This window comes from Rhizopus delemar, genomic scaffold (genome assembly GCF_000149305.1).
Source record: "Rhizopus delemar RA 99-880 supercont3.12 genomic scaffold, whole genome shotgun sequence".
In the NCBI taxonomy this organism is placed as follows: Eukaryota; Fungi; Mucoromycota; class Mucoromycetes; order Mucorales; family Rhizopodaceae; genus Rhizopus; species Rhizopus delemar.
Window position 1 is genome coordinate 633808 of NW_027137838.1, and position 26708 is coordinate 660515.

Sequence of the window (26708 nt, forward strand, 5' to 3'; positions counted from 1 at the left end):
TGCGTGTGGAATTGTTCCCAAACATTTCATAAAAAATGAAACACAAACATGCGGATCTGTCTTCCTAACCTTCCCCCCCTTAATCAAACAGCTTCCCCTAAAAATGTGATGCACGTAATAAAAGCTTAAAGTCGTACTGTTCTTCATATCCAACTCTTGGTTATAACTGTCCTGTACGTTTAACCATGTCAGTTTTAAAACCTGATTAAAGACGTATAAAAACGGGGATTCAAGGTAGATGGTTTAACTCGTTGGGCTTCAACATGTGCTTTTGCCACATGGACTCTGCTTAAAGGACCACCACACGTAAAATGGGTTAATAACTTTAAAACAAAAGATGATGCAAATAATATTCAAGTAATTATTAATTGGAAATGTACAATACAATCAAAGTAACTGAAAAAAAAAATACTTTGAAGTGACAAATTTACACTTTTTAGGTATCTACTATATATCCTTCTTGGTATCCTTTGGAGGGGGTGTTATTTTTACAATATTATTTTCGGCTTTCAACATCTGAAGAGAAGTCTGGTTGTTGTTTTCGCTCGTTTGTATGTATTTTCCTCCTTCTAAATAACCATTTAGTGGACTTGAGGATTTGCTTGATATAGTACTGCTTGCTTCGCTGTCTCGGGAGCTCACTTCCGAAGATACGTCGTTGCTTGATGCTTCTGTCTCATTCTTTGGAGTTGATTGTTTTTGACCGTTCCCAGACTTTCCAGCAGGGGAATCTGAGTGGCCATGATCTAATAAAATGAAAGAGTTAGAAGGACTGCTTGTGTTTGGAACCTTACAAGTCCCGCTGTTTACCTTTCATATATTTTCCTAATTCAACCCATCCACCACCAACACGAACCATGACCATTTTGCTGGGTAAAATTCGACAATAAACTAATCTTGGGTGCTCATCACCAAACCAGTATTTGCCTACTTCTCCAGCAACCCTTTTGACTTTCATTTTATATGGACTTTCATTAATAATACGTCCAAGTTGAACATCAAGCTCGCTTTTAGGATCGGCAACATACGTTGAAGGTCTGCGACCGGCAGAGATCGAGGGACTTTTGGTTCTTCGGCTATTTGAGTTACTAGGTACAGTCATCTTCAATTCAGTAGAAACCGTTGAGGATCTGAAGCTACCAGCCGGTCGTACGGCTAATGATTGTGCTGCTGCAGAACTATCCCGTCGTGGCTTTTTTTCCCTTGGAGAAGTTCTCGCCATGGCTAGTTTTGTAAAGAACTCATGGTCCAGTTCTTTGATACATGTCTGCAGTTCTTTCTCTCTTGAGGCAACTGAGGCCTGAATGTTTGCCCAGTCTTTCATTGTCTTCTTTATCGCATTGGCCACCCGGTCATTATCGTCTAAGAATTGTTTCTGTGCTTCAGATTTGGCTTGTGCTAACAGTTCAGTAACTGTGGGCTCACTCGTCTTGTATTTTGTGACCAAGGTCTTGAGTAATGCTTGAAGGTCCGACTTGTTAAATTTGGATTCATTAACAGAAGCATGTTGTATAGATGTTTGTTCGATTGCTTTGGATAATCGAAGAATTTCAGTATCTATTTGATTTGTAATACCAAAGAATTCAGTGATGCTGCCCTCTGTGTGTGCTTGTTCCTGGCGTTCTTTTACAAGAGCACGCAACTCTTCAATCGCATTCACCAACCTGTCACGTTGCGCCTTTAATGGTGATTCAGAAACAGAGGAGCGTAATTGACTTTGATAGATTGCTTTCAAAAGTATATCAATGTCAATAACACTTTTCTTTAATGTACCATTGATTTCTTCTTGAAGCTCTTCTAATTCTTGTTCTTCTACTGACACGCTCTTTCCAGACAACTGTAAAGCCTCAACGCGTTCTTTCAAGTCCTCTACATAACGAAGTGAATCTGTCAATTTTGAATTGATCGCTTGATGCTTGTGTAACAGGCTCAGTCTTGTGCGAGTTTCGTCGGCTGATGACTTTATTTCATTCCACTTCTTACCCATATCCTCTTTGCGTCTGTCAACAGCTTTGATTATTGCGTTTATACGAGCAGTACTTGCACGACGGTTGAGTGTCTTTTTAAGCTCATCACATCGTTTGTAAAATATCTTGACCGAACCCTCTGTTGAATCATATCTTTGCATGAAATTTCTGAGCTCTGGTATTTCCTTGCTTCTACCGTTGCTGCTAAGCGTTGTCTTTAACACAGCTATTTTGTTGTTACCAAATGAACGCGAGGCACCAGACTTCAATTCAGCAACTGATCTGGTTATTTCTTTGTCGAGGCTGATGAGTTTTTTCAAAAGTTTAAGAGATGTGATATAATCATTTTCAGTTTGAAGCAAAGCTTGAAGTTCCTTTAAAAGTTTATCGAGATTACGTTTGGCGGCTTCAACATCCGATGCAGGCTGCTGATAAGTCTTGATGAGCTTGGTGGCCTGATCAGATATAATTCCATCATATTTGCTTTTGCATTCATGATAATTATCTTCAATATGAGATAAAGCTGCAGTATAAGCATTCACGACACTCTTTATAGCATCAGATTTTTTCAAGTGATTCTCGGGATTTGTACTAGATTGTTGACGAATATAGGTAATTTGATCTTCGCAGACTTTGGAAACTTTAGCAATTTCATTATTGAATGTATCAAATAATGCGATTCTTTCTCTTTCCAATCTTCGTTGGTCCAACATAAGCTGTATGGATAAGCTCATATCTCGAAGTTCTTGACTCTGGTTGAAGAATAATATATTATTTGCTTCATCTTGTAACAAATCTTCTGTATTTTTCACATTTTGCTCAAGTTCGTCTTGATTTACTGCAGCCTGAAGGAGTTGCTTTTCAAACCTTTGGATTTTGTTACTGGACTTGGAAGATGTAACGTTATTGATGATGAAACGTTCCACTTCGTTTTTAATATTATTTAATACTCTTGTGAGCTTATCGAGACCGTCACATGCCTCTATCCACTTTGAAGTTCTGGTAATCAATGCTGAAAGTGCGGAGCTACCTTCTTGAATTTTTTGCCATGAATCTTCTACTTCCTTCTGTAGCACCTTGGACTGTTCAGTTAATAGGTCCTGAACTCTTAAGCCAGTGTAATAAGAGCAAGAATCGTCATAAAACCCTAAACATTCTGAGATAGTTTCTTTTACTTTCTTTTGTATGGCTATCAGGTTTTTCAGATGTTGCGTTCTCTCAGTGTCAACTCGCTTTTCTAATACTGATCCAAAGTTGTTTTGAGCAGAGTCCAGAAGATCAAACGCTCTGATAGAGGCTTTTTGAAACAAAGTAGCATTCTCTGCATGTGTATTTTGCAATCGAATAGCATTGATTATATCATACAGACTTGTCAAAGTGGCCCTGATTTCTAAGACAATGTCACCGGCCGTGTCTAATTTGGTTTTGAGTGATTCCATCATGTCTGCGCTAATGGTATGTCTGTAATCGGCGATTTCAGAATGAAGACGGTCATATTCCTTGGCCTCTAAATGATCAATACGTTTTTGCCACTGACTGATTTGTTCATCTGTGACAGAAGATTGATCGACAGTCTTTATTTCGTTGCTAAGAGCTTCAAAAGATTCCATAAGGAGAGCAATACGACCATTCAACTCGGCTGGGAGCAAAGCATTCGAAAGAGCGTTTGATACTTCGCTCGTTTCCAACAATAAATCTTGCCACATATGATTAATGTTGTCAAATCTTTCAGAAACCTCATCATATTCCGCTAACCTTTCTTCCCTTTCTTCATCACTAAGTAGTTCTTGCTCTTCAAATGTTGCAATATATTTCTCTCGGTACTTGCATAACAAAGTAAAATTATTGTCATAGGCCTTCATTGCTGTCTGGATACTATCCGCTTCACTGACGGCGTCTCGCAAATGATTTATATCTAGTGCTAAGTCTTCATCATCCAGAATATGTACACTTTTCTCTAGGATCTTTCTTCTTGCCTCAATCCATTTTTCACAAGCCGCAATTTGCTTTTTAAATGTTCGTAAGACATACTGAAGACGTGTAAAGACCTCTTGTGATTTGAGTTGGGAATATAGATTTTCCACCAATTCATCAAGTCTTCCTAATTTTGTAGAGATAACATCTTGCACAACAGAGTTCATTGTTTTATCCTTGACTTTGATTGGCATAGGTATATCATCCTCATTCGATCTCTTGGGTGTCAAGATATTAAGTTTTGCAAACTCTGACACTTTTGCAACTTGCACCTTGAATTCTTCCAAATGGGCAGCAGGTTCGCTTTCGGGTGTGTCCAAGGTTATTTTTAGCAAGACTTCCTCACGAATCACCTCAGAGACCTGTTCAAGTTGAGACACTTTTTCCAGGAACACTGTCAGTTGCTTTCTTTGAGCGACTACATCGCGCGCGTAGCAAATTTCGGCGGCCACATAGCTTTCTGCTTGATTTAAGGCTTCAATCTTTTTAGCATGCAGTTCAGACATAAAACCGGGCTTTGAGGAGTTGGAGGCAGCTTGCAATTCATTGTAGAAATTCTTAATATCTGCCAAAGTGGCTTTTCTGTAGCAGTCAAAACTAGCCTTTTCTTTTCGCCATTGTTCTTCTACATCGAATTCTTCACTATCTTGCGATCCAGAGTCACTGTGACTCCATCTAGCACGTTCTTCAATGAATGACGAGATGGCCTTTCTCTGAAGCTCCAGGGATAACATAGCCTCTTGAATATCTGCTTCTAATTTTCCTCTTTGTTTGATATACTCTAGTTCTTTTTGACGATGCACAATAGCTTCTTCTGATTTTCTGAAAGTACGTTGAAATAACTCCATACGTTCTTGTAAATGTCCTGGGATGGATTTTACCAGGGGCAACTTCAAAAAGCTAGACTTCACAGCTTCATACTGATTCTGTATGGGTTCCATTATTTCTTCTTTGATTTTTTTACAATGGGTTTCTATTGTTTCAAGGTCATTGTAAAGGGATTGTATGGAATCTTCTGAAAGGGAATCTTGCTGTGCGACACATTTATTCTTTTTGGATATGTATTGCTGTATCTTGGTATTGAGATCCTCGATCAACCTCTGTCCATCCTCGAGGCCTTCTTCCCATTTCAGTCTATAATCAGCAGCATCTAAAATAAGTACTTCACTAGTGATGCCCTGGTGTAACGTAGCTACACCGCGAGTTAAATTCTCTGTCAAGGTTCTGCAAGAGTCAATGACTTGTACAGCAACAGAAGATGGACTGTTGGAAGCGTCTGTCAATAGACTATCAATTTTTTTCTGAAACTCGCTTAATTTGCTTGCTTCAAATTCATCAAGATCTTTCAGCGCTTGATCATTGTCAACCTTACGAGCAGGCAATGCGTCCTTGGTAGCAGCATGCGCTAAATTGACTGAAGTGATATCAATACGTCTCTTATTCAATTCTTCTGTGGCTTTATCGATCCATTCTTGTAGAACAAGAGCGGTTTCTTGATATTCCTCTAATTTTTCCTTAATCACATCAACAGACTGATATGTGCCCAGGATCTCATCAATAGATTTCTGCAGATTCTGCAAGCTTTGAGCCTTTTTATCAACGAATTCCTTGATTTGCATATTGTATTCGTTTGACTCCAGTACAGTTTGAGTTTCGCAACACATAAACCAATCTCCACAGTGCAAACATCGGATTGCCTGAGATTGCTCATAAAGAGAGCAAATCTGGTCCTTGACATTCTTAATACGTTCTAGCAATTCTGTTCTACTGATATCAATATCTGGCGTACAGTCTCCTGAGCTACTGTGCGATTCACGTAAGAACGTTTGAAGATCCTCTTGCACAGTTTCACCATCAGCCATAGCAGCTGCACAAGATTTGACATAGTCACTAATCACTTGGTTTTGCTGCATTACACTTATGACATAGGTTGACAGCTCTTTAAGGTCTTGATAACATTGGTTTACTTCACTTTGTCTCTCTGTGATACTGTTTGGAACAACTACCAGATATCGATCTTCTTCTTCAGCTTCTGCCATACAGGTAATCAGTCGTTTATATGATTCCTGTAGTTCCTTGAACAGAGAGTCATCAACCACGATGGTAAACTTGCTGTCTATCGTATTTACTTCCGTCTGGAGCTGCTCAAGTTCACCTTCACTATCGATTCTACTTGGCATACTATCAACGCTACTACTGCTAGTTCGCTTTTTTACGCCTTCAATATCATATTGTGCAAATTTATTATGAAAATCCCAGAGCTTATATGCAAGTTCACACATGCTGCGAGTAGCCTCTTCACACTGAGTCTCCCAATCAATTCGTTTTTTCAACACATCCAACTCACGAGTACGCTGCTGCAAGACTACCTTCAATTTATCACGCATTTCCTCTAGATGTTCAATGCCGTTGATCAGAGCAACCCGATCAATGGAGGTCGAATTAGTCTCTTCAATTTCTATCTCGATGCGCTGCACGATATCCAAAGTTATAGCAATGTCACGATCTTCAAGCTGCTTTAATTTTGGTACAATACCATCATGCTCTTTTTCTATACGATCCAATACATCGTCTTCTATAACAATCACATCCTCTTGCTCCAACATACTCGAATCAAACTTTAAAAGAGAGCGAAGTCGTTCTTCAAGCCATGTGGTGATGCGGAGCAAATCGTCATAGGCAAGACTAGCACGTTGTTGCAACGAGAGTGTTTCACGGTGGGATAAAAGCAAGCCTTCAAGATCTTCTGTAATTTCTGCGAGATACATAGAGTAGTCGTTCATCTTGGCTTGTATCAATTGGTTGGATTGTTCAACCATTTCTTTTAATTCACTGACATCAACAACAATCTCTGGGTAAGGAATATGCTTTAGCAAGGTTGTAACCCAGTAAGAAGAAGTATCTTTAAATTGCCGAATACGATTGTCAAAATTATTTTCGGGGCTGTCCCTCTCTGTTCGACTAGACGACACGGGAGAGCTGTTGTGAGTCATGAGCATCTTTATCTTTTCGCCCTCACTTTTTAGCTTCTTGAACTGTGAGACAGTATCGTTGACAACCAAGTGTTGCTCCACAACCTTTCGAGCAAGAGAACACTTGTTCATGGTCAACTCGAGTTGTTTTTCCAAGTCCTCTTGGCGCTCTTCTAGATGAGAAGGCAAGGCACCTTGTTCAATATCTTCCATTTCTTGATAGATGTCCAGAACTAAGGAGAAATCGCCTTTATCAAAATCAGCAATGGCATTTTCATAGGATACGAGCGTATGAATGATGTCTTCATTCTTTTGCTTAATTTGAAGTGCACTGACCTCCTCCTCATCCTCTTGAGGTCCCAGCCAGCGTGCCTCTTTTTGAACAAAAGTTGAAATTTCAGCACCTTTTTCGCGGCACCATTCGGTTGTCTTTCCGATCAACTCTTCCCATCGGAGACGCGTTTCTAGTAAGTTGACAAATTTGGATCTTGTCTGCAACAAGCTCATTAAGCGATTCAGAGTATTCAATGTATTCAAAGTAATTTCGATAGTTGTTGCATCTGCAGGCGACAAATTATGAATATCCTCATCATCATCATCATCGTTCATAGTCAATGTCTTGACGTGAGTACGGAGTCGGGCCATGTCATCTTCGTTAAATCGATTGATTACTTTTTCCAACTTTTTGTGCTCGTCAATCATGGTAATCACGTCTATCTTCTCAACCTCAATCAGTACGTCTGAAGAGAGAGGGTCCACCTTGGAGGAATCGTCAGCATTCTTTTGATGAATCGTTTCAATATATTCCTCTATCCACGATCGAATTCTTTCTGCCTCAACAAACCAGACTCGCACTTGATCGACCCAGTTGTTGACAATTTTGTATTTTGTTTGGATTTCGTTCAGTAGTAAGATGAGGCGATCATCACGTGAGAAGAGATCGCTGTATTCTTCTTTCAGGCTGTATATGCTTGTCTTGACCTCTGCTACTTTGTTCTCCAAAGTTAGAATGGTATCATTCGTTGTTTCTTTTTCTTCTCCACTGTCCTCCATCATAGACTGGATCACTTCGAGTTCAGACTCAATCGACTGTATTTTAGTTTTGATAAGAAGGCCCTTTTTAAAATCTTTACATGACTGACGCTCTTTCTCCAAACGAGTCATTAAGGCATTGCGCCTTTCAACTGTTTCTGTATATTGGCTTTGAGCAAGGAGCATTACAGACTTGGGCAGTCCTTGAGTTGTTTTATGAAACTCTGACCAAATAGTATTTTCAAATTGATCAAACTGTTCAGATAGTTCATCCAGCTTGCTTTGGTATGTATCTACCGTTTCTTGAGTTTCCTCTGTTGGTGTGTTCTTATCTTTACGAGGAGAGACTTCTTCAAGCTTTAATCTATAGTCTTCTAATATTTTATTGACCTCTGCAATATGCTCACGATATTTTGCAATGAGTTCTTCGGTATCTATCAAGGTATTCTCAACTTGAACAAGATCATCCCTAGTTGTCTTCAAGACCTCTAAAAACTGGTTCCATTCACTCAACAACATGTCATAGAGCTTCACGACCTGTGTCCTCTGAAGATCAGTCAAATGAATCAGAGTATCATCAGCCTTTTCTGGTGGTGTGGTGAGCGTCTCCTTAGCCAGCCTTGCTGTTTCCAAATGCGATTCTTCCATCATAGTCTGTTCCTCGATGATCTCGAGTGCCTCCAAGTATTCAGACACGGACGCTGAGCTCTGAAATTCTTCGGGTATAGCATCAATGGTAAGGGTATTAGATCGAATAAAAGAAAGCACAGTGTCGTGAATCGTAAGAAGCTCATCCAGGGTGGGATGGACACCTCTGGGCAAATGGCCTGTGAGTTGCATCATCAATTTACTATTGAGATCGGCTTTGATCCTTGCTTTGTCTTCTTCTGCTAGACTTGATTGGCGATGTTTCATTTTTTTCTTACGTCGGGCAGAAAGCATAGGAACAGGGACAGGAGCTTCGAGTGGTGGTACTTGAATAGGTTCCGGTTCTTGAACTATACCTTCTTCAACAGGATCCAAAACACCTCCTGAAGCCATGATGATGGCTGCCTTTCGCTTTACTGCTCTTTCCTTTTTATCAGTGATAGGTTCCTCTCGTTGATGTTTAGACATGAGCTTGTAATATTCGCTGACATACATCATCACGCTGGGCTCATGAGGAAATTCGACATCGACCAAGTCTTCAGGCTCCAAATAGGCCTGAATACCCATCTTGTCCGTTGCCAAGGAAAAGGCTAATTTCAACAAATGTATCCAAGTTGATCTTTCAGCAAGGTTTGTATTGAGGTGAGCACTGAAGAGGTCGGGTATGTATGCAGGATTGTGCCTGTGAATTAGTAGACAGAAAGCAACGCCGTTTCGCCACGACCTTGAAAAGTCCTGAATAGGGGGTATAATGCTTACAGTGATATAGTCTTCCAGCTGAATACGTACCCAGCATAAAAGGGCTATTTTTGCATCCATAGAGGTCGATGTGGTTGCGTTGTGTAGTTTGTCTGCTATTGAGTTATGACTTCCAAATTTACGAGATGCAGTAAGTGAACCTGTTGTAGGCTTTGCATTTGGATTTGTGTCCATAAAGTCAGTAGATTGCATTGCTTTTCCATTTTCTATTTGTGATACCTCCTATAACTGTATGTATTAGCTTTATATCTATAGAAGGGGCTTATATAACTTACAGATAAAGATTGGATAAAATCCTCACCATGTTCATTTAAGATGAGTTGAATTTGATACTTTATCATTATAAAGAATATCAGGGCAAGGGTCTTTTTCAAGTCACCATTCACAATAGCTTCATTTCCAATATCTGGCATATTTTCTGATCCAAACTGTCTTTCTAAAAAGCCCAGTGCCTGAGCCACATTGGATAATTGATGAATTCGCATATTCATTCGTTCAGGCTTGGGTGCGGGGTCTTTAGATACGACTGAAAGTAGTTTAAGTAACCTTTTTCCGTCTTTTAAATCAGTCTTTATGTTGTCAATGTGATCGTCTACCTGTTGAAGTTGTGCATTGATCCATTTAGTTAAGGTACGAATTTGTATTTCCTGGTAATCTGATCCAATATTGCGGACATGGTCTTCTCCAAAATCAAGTCCGCCAAGCGTATTTCCTCGTGGGCGCGTTACAGGCTTCCTGTTGTTTTCTCGAAATATTGAAAGGTTGGAGCTTGAGCGGACCATTCCTGTGCCTAGATTGACAGTTGAAGGTTTACTGGATGTAGAAGGAGATGTTGCATTAGAAGATGCCGCACTCATTATGTCATTGAGCTAAGAAGTAGGTTAATATAAAGTGAATAAAATACAAGTAGCCGTACCGTTTAAACTTTTTGACTCAAAGGGGTGTAAATATGGTGAAAAAAAAAGAGAGAGAAAAAAAGAAAAAAAAAAGGGACAGAAAGATGTTTTAATTTTTAATAATAATCATTCGCGTGATCAATGCGACTGAGGAGCAAAGAAGATTTATTATTATATGCATACTATACCACTCGTTCTCTCCCTCTCCCCTTTCTCCCCCTTCTCCTTTCCTTTTTATGTATACAAGCCTGGATGTTATTTTTGTTATTTTACAATTTGTTACACCAATAATACAAAAAATTAAAAGTATATCTCAAATTATTTACCGTTTGAAATTCTAATTGGCCATCTGAGGTTTTATGGAAGGACTATGGATAGAATGATTTATTATTTTATTAAATATGAAGCACTAATACAGGTACTTAAATGTTGAGTTGAAATGATATAACAGAAGCATATTGAGAAATAACCCTGCTGCTATCTTCTCATCAACTAATTATATCAGATATCTCTATTGACACCCCCTTCCAGCTGCAAAGTATTGAATAAAGTAAATGCCGAATTGTGAAAAGCTTTTAAAATCACCAATATTAAGCATACTGAGTAGGATCCACAAACCAAAGATCTCTATCATCACCTTAAAAGATTTACCAAGTAGCACATAGGAATAAAATCTTAATTCTTCACCAATGCATTAAAAGTATAACACCGACTTACAGGTACACTTTATAGTTTTTTTTTTTTTTTTTTTTTTTGAAAAATGCAAGTCCAAGCATAATGTGTAACTTTTGTACTGTAATCCAGTGGCTTTGACCTTTCCAAAAGTGATTTCAGAACCAAATCTGGCTTGATTAATAGTGTAAATAGTATTATCTGGTTTCTTTTTGCTTGCTTGATTAGATGTTTCCTTTGGGCTTAGTTCATGTCATTTTGAGTAGGTGGGTATTTTTGTTAAGAAAGTTGACGTAATTCACCCCGAAATTTGCTTTACTTACCGCTTTAATGAGTTGACTCATTAGTAAGTTCAAGCCCCTACAAACAATGGAATCACATCAAAATTTTTGGATAAGTGCATATAATCTTTTGTTTTGAAAACAAAAGCAAATGATAAAACTGCTTGAGTCGCGACTAAAAATAACATTAGATTGCTTGCCTAAGCAAGCAGGTAGCTTGACCATGTAATCCTCTTGAATCAAGCGCATAGAAGTTGTCAAGTGTATATACTATCATACCTATCATATTTTCTAGAGACAAGTGAGCCCAGACATATTCTTGTACATCAAACAACTTGACAAATAGAAATTATAAATAGACGGTCATATTACAAATATTACAAAGTTTAACTTCATATCAACAACAAAACAGCAAGAATAATCTTGCAGTTCAAATTACTCAAGATGAAAGTTAATACAAAATTATTAAAGAAAAATAGATCGATCCTTACGTTTAACCGTGTTATATCTATCCTGCCGTCTCCGAAAGCAAAGAAGCCCAGAACATAGTTATGGTAATAATTGGTATGGAATAATATTTTCAATGGCTATGTGATTACTTTAAGCTATCCATGGCTTTATGGATTTTCGCATAAAAAACTGCCTTCCTTTAACTTACAAACAAAATACCACACATTATAATCAGAATGAAGAAAATCCTTTATCTACTTTTAGTAACTGATCGATGTGAGTATTCAAAGTGAGAAAATGAGCTTGTATGTATGATAATAGCTCTTTTAAATCAGCAATTTCTTTAAGCAGTCTTTATTTTAGATGTAGTTTTTGCAAAAAAGTAAGGGTCAAAAGCCTTTAGATATGATGGGAACCATGGTAAATGCACCGTTTATTAAAAGTCAGAATTAGGCAAAAAGTTCTGGGTCACCGAGACCATACTTGCCGATCGAAGACGTCCTCTTCTCCTTATTCTGCTTTGCAACAATTTATGCAGTTACAGCAAGATAGTTTGTCTAAGGATTTGAAAGAAATTTGCTTCTTTTTTTTTCTGTATGTGCTAGTGCGTTGCAAATAATTTAAGAATATTAAGTCGGTAATATTCGCTTGATATTCGACGTTTTACTCGAATATTACGCACGCCAAAAAAACACTTGAAATCTCTGATTTTACCTTAATTTACGTAAAAAAAAGAGAGTAATATTCGCATTTTACTTGATATGATAGGCTGGTTCTTTTTTAACCACTACAGATTTACTTCTTCTTATTGGACGAAATCATATTTACTCATATACTTCTTTACATTCTTATTTGTAGAAAACCTTATCATTTAATATACTTCATTGGCTTAAAAAACAATATATTGGGCTTTAAAATTATACTTTTTATTGGGTAAAAAACTTTATATTAAAATACGATTTCTATAGTTCTTTACGCCTTTCGAATGGCCAAATATTATGCCATTTCACCTTTTGGCGAAATAACATAGCATTCATCAATCCATCCATCAGCGAACATCTTTCTTTTTTTAAGTTACCTTGTTTAATGTGTAATACATAGAATTAAGTTCAATAAAGCCCTTGTAAGCTGCCCATCTTGAGAAAAAGAGCATTTGGATGGTTATGCGCGTAAAGGAGCAGCCGCAAAACACATAGAACAAGAGAATTACGGATGAGCTACAGGATAATTACAAAATAGTCTTCAGGTTAAACATTTTGTAGAGCATCATTTGGGAGTATTACTTACATTTAAGCTTCATTTTGGTAATATAGACCCAATAAAGTTATCAGTAATCTAGTTAAGCATTTTCTAATTATAGGGATGAGTAAAGTTTGTTTTAATAGCAGTAAAGCTACTGACGAAAACGTCATAAAAGTACAAGCAGAACCATATCAAAACATATTATACAGCTATAAAGAGCAAGCTATTAAAGAAATAACATGCATTTAATGAACAGAGCATTAAATATTTCCTTGGTTTGCAGCTTTAGTACATGGATCCATGAAAATAAGCCTTTTAATCTTGCGCGTACCTACTTGGATAATTTATACTATTTACACTTTTTTTTTAACCTAAAACATGAATAGGAACTAAGGCAAGTAAGGATGATATTAAATACTTTTACTAAAGTTCAATAAATACCTTTCAAACAGTAATCATGGAATATATACTTATAAAAAAATTTTTTAGTTCATAAAAATAACAATTTACCTCGTTTTGACAGTCCCTCTATTGGGATATAAAATATATTCGAGTAATATTCGCTATTATTTGCAGTGGTGATCTAACTTGTTCAAATACTGATAAATACAGATAAATACAAAAAAATATAGAATATCCACAATATCATCAAAAACAGCATATGATCAGAAAAGCCAAAAACATGTAAATAACTTCAATATTTCACATATTTTTCACGATTTTCTTCACTACTTTAATTTTTGATTATTTTAATATATCATTCAAAGTAAATTTCTTTGTTTTTCTTTTATTTTACTTAACATCAAGAACAAGAAGTCCCTTGAAGCATATACACTTCATTGTAATCCCTTTTATTTTATATTTTTATTTTACTTTACTCAAAACAGTTTGATCTACTTAACAAGATCTGGTGGTCACTTATTAAAAGCGAAATTATATTTAATCTATTACTATTTATTATGGAAATATACTGATAAATTTGACAATAAAACGATAAACTCATTCACATCATGGTGCTCAAAGAGTAAATTCCCATTTATGCAAATAGAATCGTCAAGAAAATCACTAAAAAACAATGATACGGAGAGAATCCGATATCGCAGGCTATATGTGGTTAAAGATGAATTTATAAGTAAATCAGAACATCTAGGATTATTCTAGAATTCCAATCACTCAAAGTTATTTTAGATGATATTGCAAACGGAATCAGGGAAGACATACCTAAATTCCAACAATACGTTAATAGCATCAAGTCAAATAGATACGAAGTAATTGGTTACGTGAGAAAGTCCTATGGAAATGAAGATAAGGACACAAGAATCATATTACTTCAATCTATGATAGACAAAATGTTCGAAAGATTATTAGTTGATAAAACTTATGCTTCACCAATATCACACGCAGACGAGCCTTTTTCATCAAGAGATGTAAATTATGATAGTACTATATTGAGGGAGTTAAATAGAGCTGAAGGTATTACCCAAGTTAATGCATTAATAGCTACAGAAGAATAAGCTTTTATATATATTGAAATTGCAAAAATCATTTCTTAGATGTTATCTCTTACTTCAGTATTGCAAAAAAAAAAAAAAAAAAAAAAAAAAAATTGCTTAGCTGGAGTAGACTTTGCGGGTATTACTACCAATTGTACTGATCTCAGAAGTCTTTTAAAATATAGTAGTATACGAGAAAGATAAATATTGCTTCATGTTAAAAATATTTTTTTTGTAGTCAAAATGAAAGCATAAAAAAAATTGTAATTGATCGTAGTCCTTTTGGAAGCATGTGCTCTTAAACCAAGTAATTAATTCCATCATTTTGAAGCTAACAAAAGAAGACTATGCCGAGATGAGTAACTTTGGCCCCATATACTCCCCATCCCACCCATAATACCTCTTTTTTTTTTCTGTTTTTCTATTGTTTTTATTTATTTATTACCTATCGTTTCTTTCAAATAATATCCTGTTTACCTTCTTTTTTTTTTTCTAAAAAATGTTGTTTCTTTTAATTATGGAGGATTGAATTGGGTCAAATCTTTTTGTTCTTTGACACCAATACTTACGGTTTTCGTTGAATGAAAAGTAGCTCTAAATTTAACTTAGGAAGCGTAATCACTTTAGGACTAAGGAATCATCATCCATTTATGATACAGATTTAACAAAAAATGGTATTTGAGCATGTATCATCTTTAGTTATACCTCATTGACCTGGTCAAATCATAAAAAAGTGTAGCGTATAAAAAAACCACACCAAAAGGTAAGTGGGAATGGTAGAGTTGGGTGTGTAAAGAAAAAATAAGTAGAGACATATTTGATAAAAAAAAAGAATTCAGAAACAGTATACCAAAATACTAGCAAACCCACTACAAAAACCAATATACCTATTTGATACTGGGATCCTTAACCGCTTGTTTTTTAAAGCCGGTGTATAAAAGTGCGATCTTTATTTTACGAAAGTGCAAATTTCAATTTTAAAATTGCAACTTTTTCTTTCAATATAAATGCGACCAAATTCTTGAAAAAAAAAAAAGCGAAAAAAATTTAACAGCATTACTGGAACAGTGAAGCATATATACAGACAGATTTTATGTTTTAACCTACTGTTTTGACTATTTTAAACAGTCGAATTGATATCTTTCCTAAATGAAGGATTCACGAATGAATATCAAAGCTAAAGGCAGATCAATTGTCTATTTATAGACTGATGAGTGAAGCTGCTTGTGAATGGTGTATATGAACTTGAAGTTGGAAGAGAATGAGGATGTTATTATTGAACTGGTTTTATATTAACTCTTGTGTCTTTTCATTTCATGAACGTAGATAAATATAGTTTTATTTCTAGATTCTTAGTTTTTTCTAGTCACAAATAGTGACAAGAAGCTACTTTTAAAAAGATAGAACCAAGGAAAAGGAGACAATAGACATCTTTATCTCATAAAGAAAAACTGCCTTTAATAAAGTCTTCTCCGAAAAAATAAAAATAATAAAAAAAAAACCACGTTCACTTCTTTGATACATGTGCAAACGTAATCAATTGAGAAATATTAACAAAGAATTTCTCTTTTAAAAACATGCTCTCATTCATTTTTTCTTTTAATTTTTTTTTATGTGTTTGATTCCTTTTGGAAAAAAATGCGTCTTTCTTCACAATATAAATTTCCGATTCGGCTAGATTAGAGCCGAAAAGAGAAATGATGGTTGAACAACATGAAGTGGAGCCGTGTGCCTATACATGTGTTAAGAAATGTGTGTGTGTGTGTTTGACTTCCGATATAAAAAAGGAAGAGACGTCTGTAATCATGATTTATATTAGCTCTTGCGTATACAATAGCAAATGGCAATTAAGTCACGAAAATATTAAAAGCATTGTCATGAAAACATGCTATTCTTGATAAAAAAAAAATGGCCCTATCAATTCATTCAGATACCGCTTAGAGATGTGCACGGTTGTGTTGGAATAAAAAGGTTACTGATGATACTTTCTACAGCTTTCAGGCAAAGGCACGGTAATCATCGGTCCCGCTCCGCTTCAATTTAGGTCAACTTACAGGGTTCTCGGTAGATGAACGAATAAAATGTCCTCGTGTAAGAAAAAGTAATTTGATTCAAAGTTCCACAGAGTTTATTTTGTTTGAAAAAGTAAGGTTACTTTATTTGAGCTTCTTTCTTTTTTTCTTTTTTATTTTTTTATAAACTATGTGTGACGTATCAGATCCCCGTATTTTAAATGCATATTATTCCATTACTGATTATGAGCCTACAAATTGGTAAGGAAAAAGTACTTCATTTATGGTGTTACTTAATATAAATAAATAAATAAAAAAAAAGGTTATTACTCGGTTATAAAGATTCAAAGAGTGTTATCACTTTATATTCAAGTGGAACCAACGGTCTAAGGTAAAATGAGTTGATAAATAACAAGCATTATTTATTAATTTATTATGAATAGTGAGTTTAGAGATAACTTGACAAACGAAATATTATTTGGATTTGTTCGAATAGAAGACAAGTTTGTATTAATTACTTATGTGCCTGATAGTGTTAAGTAAAGTAGTACATCCCTCTCCCTATTTTATACTAAACATCATTTCATATTTAGCGGCGTAAGAAGGGCAAAAGCACTTGTTCATAGTCGTTCTGTAGCTCAAATATGTGAACTATCGCATGCTCAAATCACAGCTTCCTCTTTATCCGACCTAAGTGATAGCAATCTTCGTACACGACTCAAGCTGGGTGAAAAGCAAGTCCCGAATCGATCTAGACCCGCCGCCAAACGATCTTCTGTTGTCAGCAGGCGTCGATCGTCCAACTTGTCACCTTCACCTTCACCTACCCCACCTCCCATCATGACCTTTCCAAAAAAGAGGACCTCATTGATCATTAACACAGGAATGACAGAAGAACCGGATAATAACCTTTATATACCATCCACACCTACTTCTGTCACATCCTTTTCTGATACAACAACAGTGATTGATTGCAACAGTAGTGTGTCTTCATCAAAAGACTATTATGAGAGAATCAAGGCAGAAGAGGCAGAAGAGAACAGTTTGTCCGCAACAGAGCTACTTTTTCAAACACAGCTATTAAGAAAGAGAGAATTAGAAGAAGCAAGATTTAAACAGACAATTAGAGAACAGCAAGACGAGAAGGAAAGAAGGGAACAACAGATAAAGAAGATTGAAGAAGAAGAAAAAAAGATTCGTATGGATCTTCAATTAAAACAAAGACAGCTTGCAGAAGAAAGGGAAAAGATCAGTTGGATCAACAAACGACAGAGTAAGACGTTTGATGTTCTAAGACCAACCAGTCCTTCACTTAAATCAAAGACGTCCAATACAAGCTTATCATCTACAGCAATGTCTAGATCGAGCACTATGTCTCAACTCATTGAAGATCCTAAACCTATCATATTAATGAGTGGATTCATATCAGTGCAAACTAGAAATAGTCCAGTAAAACAGTTACATGAATATAATTTGATGATGAATTAACACATGTTTCTTGTATAGTTTTGGAAGCGAAGATATTACGTTGTAGAGAGTACAAAGAAAGTATTACTTTATAAAGACGAAATAGTAAGTTTATTTAAACACAATCGGATAGAATCAAACTCACCTTACATCGTTCACAGTCCATGAAGACACCAATATCCACCATTAATTTGCTAAGTGTAACACGACTTGCACCAGCCAATGAAGATGAAGATACATTTGTACCCAATTCATTTATAATTGATACCCCCACTGATTCATATCAACTATTAGCAGACGATAAAAAGACTGGAAAGAAAATATTAGCTACTCTTCAAGAAATAGTTGCTTAAAATAAACAAAACATTTTATTATACAGCTTGTTAGACTAAATGATCTTTATCATCATCCCAATGACTATTTATTAAACCTTCTTTATCATCATCTTCATCTTTTTTTAATCCTAATCTCACTGTACTAATTGGATCTAGTGTGTCCTGCACACGTCTATTGTTTCCAGTTAATATATCTACTGTGTTCACTTGTTAATTTAATCGTAATACGTATGATTTAAATGACTTACCAGATTCTTTGGTGGATAAAGTATTAATAGTTAAGTTTGAATGGTTTATTGTTTCCATTTTAATATTGTCTGTAAATTGGGTTGGAGATGAAGTTACTGGATAATCTATCGAATTTCTAGTTCTATGCCAAAGCGATGGGGCATTATGTTCTCTACCTGACACTCTTCTCATATCAGATGTCTCTCCACCTCCTTCTAAATCATGTAAATCTTCTTCTGATGTAAAATATTTTTCGCTTTGATACAATAGTCTTTGTTGTGGATTATTTGACATATCGCTTCTATTATCTTCTAGTAAGGCTGAAGCGTCCTTGCTTCTATCCTTTTGTAGTAAAGCAACACCAGAACAAATAATCAAGAAACCAAATACACAAGTGACGATATTGACGGGTGATGCATCAAATCCACGATAAAACACAATGGAGCTGATAATACTAAGTGTGGTAAAGATGACATAATAAGTAGGTGTTACAATGGCTGTATTGAATATGTTGAGGGCTTTGTTTAAATAGATAATTTCAACAGCCAATGTTATCAAAGTAAGTGCTAGCACCAAGTAAACAAACCAGTTTGTAAATTGATTTTCTATAGCAAATGAATGTACAATAGCACCACCAATGCCTTGAGTGAATACAACAGATAAAGATCCAATCAATGAACAAACACAGATATAAACCAACATGTTTGATTTTCCCCATCGAGGAGCACAATAAAATACCAAGAATAGAGAAACTGCAACTGCAATAAACGCGTACACCAAAAATCCTATTTTGGCAATTAATTTACCTCCTTTGCTTTTCATGTTCATTTTGTACTTTACCCACAGATAACATTAATGTCTTGAATGTCTCAATTGAACTATCCGCTGCACCTTGTTCTGGAGCATGCATCACAATAATAATAGCACCCAACACACATTGTAAACAACCTACTTTTCCTTGAAATGATAGTGTTTCCTTTAAGAAAATAGATGATAAAACAGCACTGTATTGCATATAATCAATAAAAGCCTTTTTATATCCACAGTGTAAATACTTACGATATAACAACACTCAATGCACCTAAAGGAGTGACCAAAATGGCTTGAGTAAATGCATAGGCTACAAAATTACATGCTTCACCAACAACCACTATAAAGAGTTTTTCTATTGTTAGTTTTATTCTCTATTTTTTATATAGTGTACTGTTTACTTAGTATCATGCCACTCCACCACATTGTTGACTTTAAATAACTATATCCTTCTCCTGCAATACCACCTATGCCATATATGAATATACACTATAACTGCATGAATATCTTTTATTAAAAATACCTGTTTTTTCTGTTGATTGTAATAAACCCTTCTTTTTAAACACAAAACTACTTCCAATAAATATACCTAAGAAATCCATTCTTTAACTTTTACATAATTATTATTTAAGCTATAAATTTACCACTTGCTATAGCTAATGTGACTCCAATCACTTTATATAAAGATCCATGCGTATCCGTTGATAATCCTAGCGGATCAATAGTAGAGTTTTGTGAAATGATGGAAGAATTCATATTTCTTTTTTGTTTTTGAGGAGAAAAAAGAAAGCAAAAATAAAAAATAAACAAAAAGGGAAAGAAAAGTATAAAAATAAAAAATATAAAAATAAAAAAAAAGGGTTGAAATTACACAATCAGCGCAATATGAATTTGCAGGTTGTTCAGTTTAAATGCGGGAATTTAAAAAAATAAATTGCGGCTTTCTCCTTGAAATATAACAAAACAACAATTAAAAAGATTAAAACCCAACAAAGTTCAAAAATGGTAATATTTAGTTGTGTCTGACGACTATACATGTTTCTTGGCTTGTTTGTTCTGTTGGCTCTTTTATATTTTATGGAGCTTATAGAACATACAAAACCTCTTTTTCGAGTAAAGCAAGCCAAACAATTTTAAGACATGTACAGTCAATTTTACTTTTATGTAGGATTATCATTAAAGCACATAAAACCAAAAGTCTAGATTTCATTAAATTGCGTTCATCTAGAATACGCATGAGCCAATATTCAATTTACTCATAAATTTTTCATTTATTACATTTTCTTTTAAACAATTTCCAAGCTGATCAATAGAGTATTGAATAAAAATCTTGATATGGCCAATAGATACAGTTACATACTAAATTGTCGTCACTTTGAACAATCGTATTCTTTTCTTTCATAAACAATAATCAACATTTTGACTCACAACTTCCACCTTTGGCTCATTAAACTGTCCAAGAGAGAGGAAGGCTTCTTTCTATTTCATGAAGATGGCATCAGACATCATACCGGCTTGTATGCAAGATGATGGAAAGAGGGTCAGGGTATTCTTGGCCTTGTGTACTGCTCAAAGTCCTGGGCTATATCTCATAAAGCAAATTTGATGAGCATCTGAAACAAGATTAAATGAGATCAGAATTTGTATTATGAATGTGCAAGATTGAAAACTGGTAGTTCAAGTAAAACATGAGAGGATAGACCGTTAGATTGGTTGATTGTCTGATGGGGAGTATGAAAACTGACATCAATCGGTGATCGACATCAAGCAAAAACATGACAGGTAGAAACCTTTATTTTTACTTGAATTCAAAGGCGATGAAACGTTTTGATATACAACTGTCTAACAAATTTATTGTTGAAACTTTCACTAAAGAAGTTGTTCAAGGTCCTCTTAATAGAAAAGCTAATCAGCAACCTACTTTAACAACAAACCAACAAGGCATTATTTTACAAGAATCAGAAGCAACTGAATCTGTTAATCAAGATAGTGTTGCATAGGATGCAATCTATGTTACTCACAGTTGATACTATAATCAATAGATTATAAAAATACGTAATATTCACTCTAATAATTTGGGTCCTTCTTCTATCAATGATGAAAAGAAGATCACAAATGGTTTATCATTCATCTTTGATCTTTGTGGTCAATCCATTGACTCTCAATGTAAAACAACTACTAGAATCCTAAGAAGCATTTGGCTATCTGAGATATAATCCATTTTTGTCGATAAAAAGATGCTTTATGTATTGTTGTCTATGCTTTCAAGCAGAAGGAATTACATACAGTTCTTTGATTTACGTTAAAGGTATGGTCAAATAAGGTGAAGCTGCAAATGATGCTATGTATTTCAAGATCATCAAGCATAGTTTAAGTCTCGTCTGTGATTATTCTTCAGTAATCATCAAAACTTTCTTTTGATTGTGTTGAAATTGACTGTTTATATACTATTTAACTCGAGCTATTTAATTCCAGTCAATAAACTTGTGATAATTTTATTTTTCAATTCCAGTGGTTAAAAACTGAAATGGGGCTAAACCGCGTGGCGTTCAATGTAAAACAACAATTTTAAATACAGTCGTTCCACTGCCAAAATAGACCTTTCCTGCTAATTCTAAAGTACACTATTTCCAGAAGTTAAAGTCGTCATGACTTGTCGCAATTACATATAAATTATATTATAAAACTACAAAATGCGACTTTAATTTCTGGAAATAGTGTATTATCAAGCCACTCTCAGGATTATTAACTCTTTCACTACTATTTTTGGAAATTTTTAGAGAAAAATCGGGGCTCCTCATTGGAGGATTGGTTTTTTTATATCAAAAAAATTATGACACTGTATCTTATTCAATCTATTCAATCTCAGGTTTCCCTGTCCATCTCTGTGTCCGTTTTCATTGTATCTTATTCAATCTCAGGTTTCTGTGTTTATTTCCATGTCCATCGCTTCATTGTGTTTGTTTAGCCACTTTTTCTTAAAGCAATCAATATGATAACCATAACTAGGGAACAAGCTACATGCATGCTGTATTGCGTAGCTTATAACGACGAAAATATAAAAAAGTATCTACAAGTCATCGACGGATTAGAGAGCTTGGATATTTTTACATGGAAGATCCGATGGAACCATTTCTATTTTCTTTAAAAAGTCTTGAAACCAATCCTGTCAAATATCACAAATATCCCACTAATGTCTGTAACTTAGGAAAAGAGTAACAAGGCTCAACTTTTCTGGTTTCAATGTCAATATTTCGTCTGCCATCTTAGGCGTTTTGAACCTTTAGGTCCTTCTACTAAGACTGATTTTTATTTTTGATAATAAATAGAATTATTTTGAACGCTGTAGAGGCTTGCTTCTACAGTCAAATACTTTTACTAATTTTGAGTCATTCAACAGCATTTCGCGTTCATAAACAATCACCTTGTTATTGAATGGTAAAGGATTTATTGTTATTTTTTGCAGGCTTAGGTTGTTTCTGGTAACAGATGTTAGAATGTTGTTTATATTTCATTATTTCATACTACCTTATGAACTCTTCCAAGTCCTCGCAATTAGTTGAAAGACCTGCGTGGTCCAAAGCTACCAGACATACTTTATTGTTAGTATTAATATGACGGAGCATATCTAATAGAAGGTTATAATTCTAAATAATTTCTATAAACTAATTATTTAACTTTTTACCTTTCGTATCGCCATCAGCTTTTAATTCCTCAAGTACTGTTTCTTGCCTCTTTTTATCTCTTGTATGTAATGGATCATTTGCATTGCAACAGTATGCCACGAATACACGATCAACGAGTGATCTGCTTCTCAAACGACTGCACATTATGTCTAATAGTCGTTTTCTGGTGTCTTTCTCCTCTCTGCTTTTTGATTTAGGAACATAGCCAATTACGCTGAAAATATTTTTCTTCAAGCTTGTCATATATTCTTGATATTCATGCAAATAGGTGGCCACGTTTTTCAAAGTATCTGCTATAGTAAAAATTAAGATATGCTTTTTACAAATCAAAGTTAAACTTACCCAAGTACTTAGCTTTCATAATGTACAAGATTCTGACTTGTACTTTTCATCTGCACTATTGGTCACTCTTTTAACTGGAGAGTATGCGAGACTGATTTTTTGTGATTTCAACCATTTTCCAAAGCTGTTTACATTTTGTTTATCGAAAACATTTGTATGTTTCCAAACAAAAGATAGCATCTCTTTGGTTTCCACTTGCTTGCAGTCATATACTTCTTCGTTCAGCGGATCACAAGGCAAAAACATTGCGTCAAGTAAATCAACTACTTGTGCCTTATTTTAAAAGTCTATTAGATGTTACTGGATCATGGAGCAAAAAAGTATAGCTTTTATTTTGTACCTAAAGTTATTTTGTTATCATCCTCGTTTGTATTTTCTGCAGTAGAATGATTCGCCTTCTCAAGGATATACTTTGTATTTGAAAGGGTAGGCGTTAATTTTGCAAACTGAGACTACAATGGGCTCTATGGGATTTTCCATGTAGCAGATTTCCAAGTCTTCTGTGATATTGGCGAGTAGTTTGTAGTCGATTAAAAGTAAAGATAAAGTGTAAAAGGGAAACTTGTAATCAATGAGACTCTTGAACCTCTTTATTGAGTGAAGACAGGAGAGAGAGCTCATTAAATACAAACTAAGTCTTATTTTATAAAATTGACAACTTTAAAACCAGAGTTGAACAAGTCAAATGAATAAAGTTGTTTATGTGTACTGGTGGCTATATAACGTTTAGTGTTATATAGAAGTAGCTTTAAATTATATGACATGCAGATCTTGAGTAATCTCACACGACTTTTGAGTATTTAATAAGGAAAACACGACACTATTCATAAAAAAGGCCCAGTAACTGATCCAGGAAACTTTCGACCAATCAGTTTAACATCCCTTCGGAAATTCTCTCTCTTGGAACCAAGTTGGTGAACTGGCTCAGCAAGATCTAACCTAGTATCCTATCATAATTTCCCTTTTTCCTCTTCCCTTCTCTATCTTTCTTCCCTTTTGCCTATCAAAAAGGTTTTTAGCTCTTTACACGTTTCTTGATCTAGCCCGGGCAATTCAATCATAAAAGTGATTATATGCTCACCTGAGTTTTAATTATTTTAGTTTATTTTAATCGTAATAATAAACAAATTCTATTTTTAGTAATCTCACCACAATGCGTGGCACCACTAAAAGCATTGTGTGGGTCTTGGCAAATAAAATTTTAAAAATCCTACTAAAAAAGTCCAGAATGTACAAATATAAATGATTTGCTTTTATTGGAAATAAATGATAATCACTCCCTTTCAATAAAATACATTTAATTAAGAACCCTCTATTTTAATTAATATTTATTGCTTTCTGTGTACAGAGCTGCCGATATCAATTGGCAGAAATTGAAAAGTACAGTGCCCCTGGTGCTATTTCGCGATTTTCTATTACGTTTTCGCGGCTTTTCTTTTTCAATCAGCGGTTTTTATTTTTTTAGTTATTCAAAATAAGTACTTTTTTTTTTCCACAAAAATGGACAAGGCATAATCATTGATGAGAGTAGAGACAATGCTATGGAATAGAAGAAAGAAATTGGTCCTTACAAATCTTGACTGATTTCAGTAAACATCGCGAATCTCAAGTACCTGAGTTAGACCCAAATGATGAAATGCTAGATCAAAAAATGGAGGAGCTGGTTGCTAAATAATCGAAAAGCAACCCAAGAAAGCAGAATAATTTATACACTGATGCTCAAAAATGTCTTTTTGCATACTACAGTGGCTCTAATGGCCGATTATTTAAACATAGTAGCTGTACTTTGGATTTAAAAAAATAATTTGATTTGGTCATATGCAATAGAGATGTAGTGCTATAGCTATGTGAGACGTTTATTTAAGCAGTTGTCAATTTGTTTTACGGATAGTTGAATGAAATTACGAATGCTCTAAAGATACCACTTCACTGCCTTGATCTGAGTGTTTCCACATCACTAAACTTCAATTGGTCTTGCACTTTAAAATAGATCACTGTCATTCACTTGTATATAATTATTTGTTTCCTTCGACTGTCCTAATGAAGTTGGCCAAAGATAAATAGAACGTTATTCATCAATCAACATTTTGTATATTCTTTTTTAAAAAAAAAATTTATGCTATGACACATCCTCATGTATTGGTGTACATATTTAATGAATTAGCTAGTATTGCGGCCCCAAATTCAAAGAGGTCAACCTTGCCATTCATAAAATACTCAAACAATCTGTTTTCGATTGCTTCCTTGCAACAATCATTAGATAGTAGTAAAAATGATATTGATCCCCACTTGCCAATCAAAAAGAAGCTTTCTCTGAATCTTTATTTTTCTCCCTAATAAAACTCCATCAGATTTTTAAGACAATAATATTAAAGGGACCAACGCTTTCTTCCCAGTCCATTGCCTTATATTCATCTTTAATTTATGTTTGTCTACTTTCGTAAAATAATAAAGACATAGTTTGAGCCAAGCTAAAAGATCGTTTAAGATTTACTTGATCGCTAATCGAACATGTTAAAAGCGCGAATTGAGAAAGAACTTGACCGTCAATTACTTTCATTTTCTGCCAACTGGTATTGGTGTTACTGTATACATGTTTCTATCATTCATGTTCACGTGATATGAGTGACGTCTATTTCTTCAGCAAGGAAAAAAAAATTTCTATTCATTTCTTTATGCATAAATAATAAATGTTTGTAAAAAGTTCTTTTTTAGTTAAAAGAACAGTATTGAACTATACTCGTTCAAATATACACACAACAGCCATACTAAGACAAAGGCCAAAGGAATATGAATTAAGAGTTGGCTTTGGTAAGTAAAGGGAAAGTCATTAGAGTATATTTATTTATATTAGAAGGGGAGAAATATAGCTATAGCTACCTTACAAGACGACCTTCCTCACTTTTTTCAAAAGGGGCTATCAGATCATTCTATTTATTCTCCTGACATCGTTCTTTCAGATCCACACTATACAAAACTATCCATACATGGTCGTATATCTTATATAGGCATAGCACAAATGTTAAAATGGAGCACCAACTTATATTTTGATGACATATCGCTTGATATCACAAGGATGAGAGTATTACCAAATGACGCACCCGATATTACGGATGATGAAGATAGCCTTTATTTTTCTTCAATTCATGATGCAGAAAAAGATACACAAGCAAGAGGCATTGTAAAGAGATTAGAAGTAAGGTGGAAATTACAAGGGAAAAAGAGTTCACTAGTATTTGGTCATGAAACAACACGCCACATAGAAGGTGTCTTTGTTTACAAATTTAACGATCTTGGTTATATTGAGGAACATCGTATACAAAGAATCGTGCCACCTCCAAGTAGGCGTGTTCTCTTGCTTCATTCATTAGGTGTTCGATTTCGTTCTATTTGGTGGGATTATCAAGGAAAACGAAATCCCGTATTAAATCCTGGTTTCTAA

At 34.9% G+C, this 26708-nt stretch overlaps 6 protein-coding genes across 6 annotated transcripts; 3 read left to right on the forward strand and 3 right to left on the reverse strand.

The window, feature by feature from the left end:
* Positions 1-447: 447 nt before the first annotated feature.
* On the reverse strand, positions 448-10209 carry RO3G_13524 (uncharacterized protein; the record flags this gene model as incomplete). Its single annotated transcript, XM_067668108.1, has 4 exons — positions 448-746; positions 811-1887; positions 1984-9574; positions 9628-10209. The coding sequence occupies 4 exons, from the start codon at positions 10207-10209 to the stop codon at positions 448-450; spliced, it is 9549 nt and encodes a 3182-aa protein (XP_067524209.1).
* Positions 10210-16588: 6379 nt separating this feature from the next.
* On the forward strand, positions 16589-18218 carry RO3G_13525 (uncharacterized protein; the record flags this gene model as incomplete). Its single annotated transcript, XM_067668109.1, has 5 exons — positions 16589-16659; positions 16842-16937; positions 16992-17847; positions 17905-17970; positions 18027-18218. 5 exons carry the CDS (start codon positions 16589-16591, stop codon positions 18216-18218), a joined length of 1281 nt encoding a protein of 426 aa, XP_067524210.1.
* A 335-nt stretch (positions 18219-18553) lies between these two features.
* Positions 18554-19664, reverse strand: RO3G_13526 (uncharacterized protein; the record flags this gene model as incomplete). The annotated part of the gene is made up of 5 exons (XM_067668110.1): positions 18554-18564; positions 18605-19213; positions 19269-19432; positions 19488-19578; positions 19640-19664. The coding sequence occupies 5 exons, from the start codon at positions 19662-19664 to the stop codon at positions 18554-18556; spliced, it is 900 nt and encodes a 299-aa protein (XP_067524211.1).
* Positions 19665-21013: 1349 nt separating this feature from the next.
* Positions 21014-21238, forward strand: RO3G_13527 (uncharacterized protein; the record flags this gene model as incomplete). The annotated part of the gene is made up of 1 exon (XM_067668111.1): positions 21014-21238. The coding sequence occupies one exon, from the start codon at positions 21014-21016 to the stop codon at positions 21236-21238; it is 225 nt and encodes a 74-aa protein (XP_067524212.1).
* A 1088-nt stretch (positions 21239-22326) lies between these two features.
* Positions 22327-23285, reverse strand: RO3G_13528 (uncharacterized protein; the record flags this gene model as incomplete). Its single annotated transcript, XM_067668112.1, has 5 exons — positions 22327-22404; positions 22618-22717; positions 22767-22866; positions 22924-23217; positions 23267-23285. 5 exons carry the CDS (start codon positions 23283-23285, stop codon positions 22327-22329), a joined length of 591 nt encoding a protein of 196 aa, XP_067524213.1.
* Positions 23286-25956: 2671 nt separating this feature from the next.
* On the forward strand, positions 25957-26708 carry RO3G_13529 (uncharacterized protein; the record flags this gene model as incomplete). The annotated part of the gene is made up of 2 exons (XM_067668113.1): positions 25957-26077; positions 26275-26708. The coding sequence occupies 2 exons, from the start codon at positions 25957-25959 to the stop codon at positions 26706-26708; spliced, it is 555 nt and encodes a 184-aa protein (XP_067524214.1).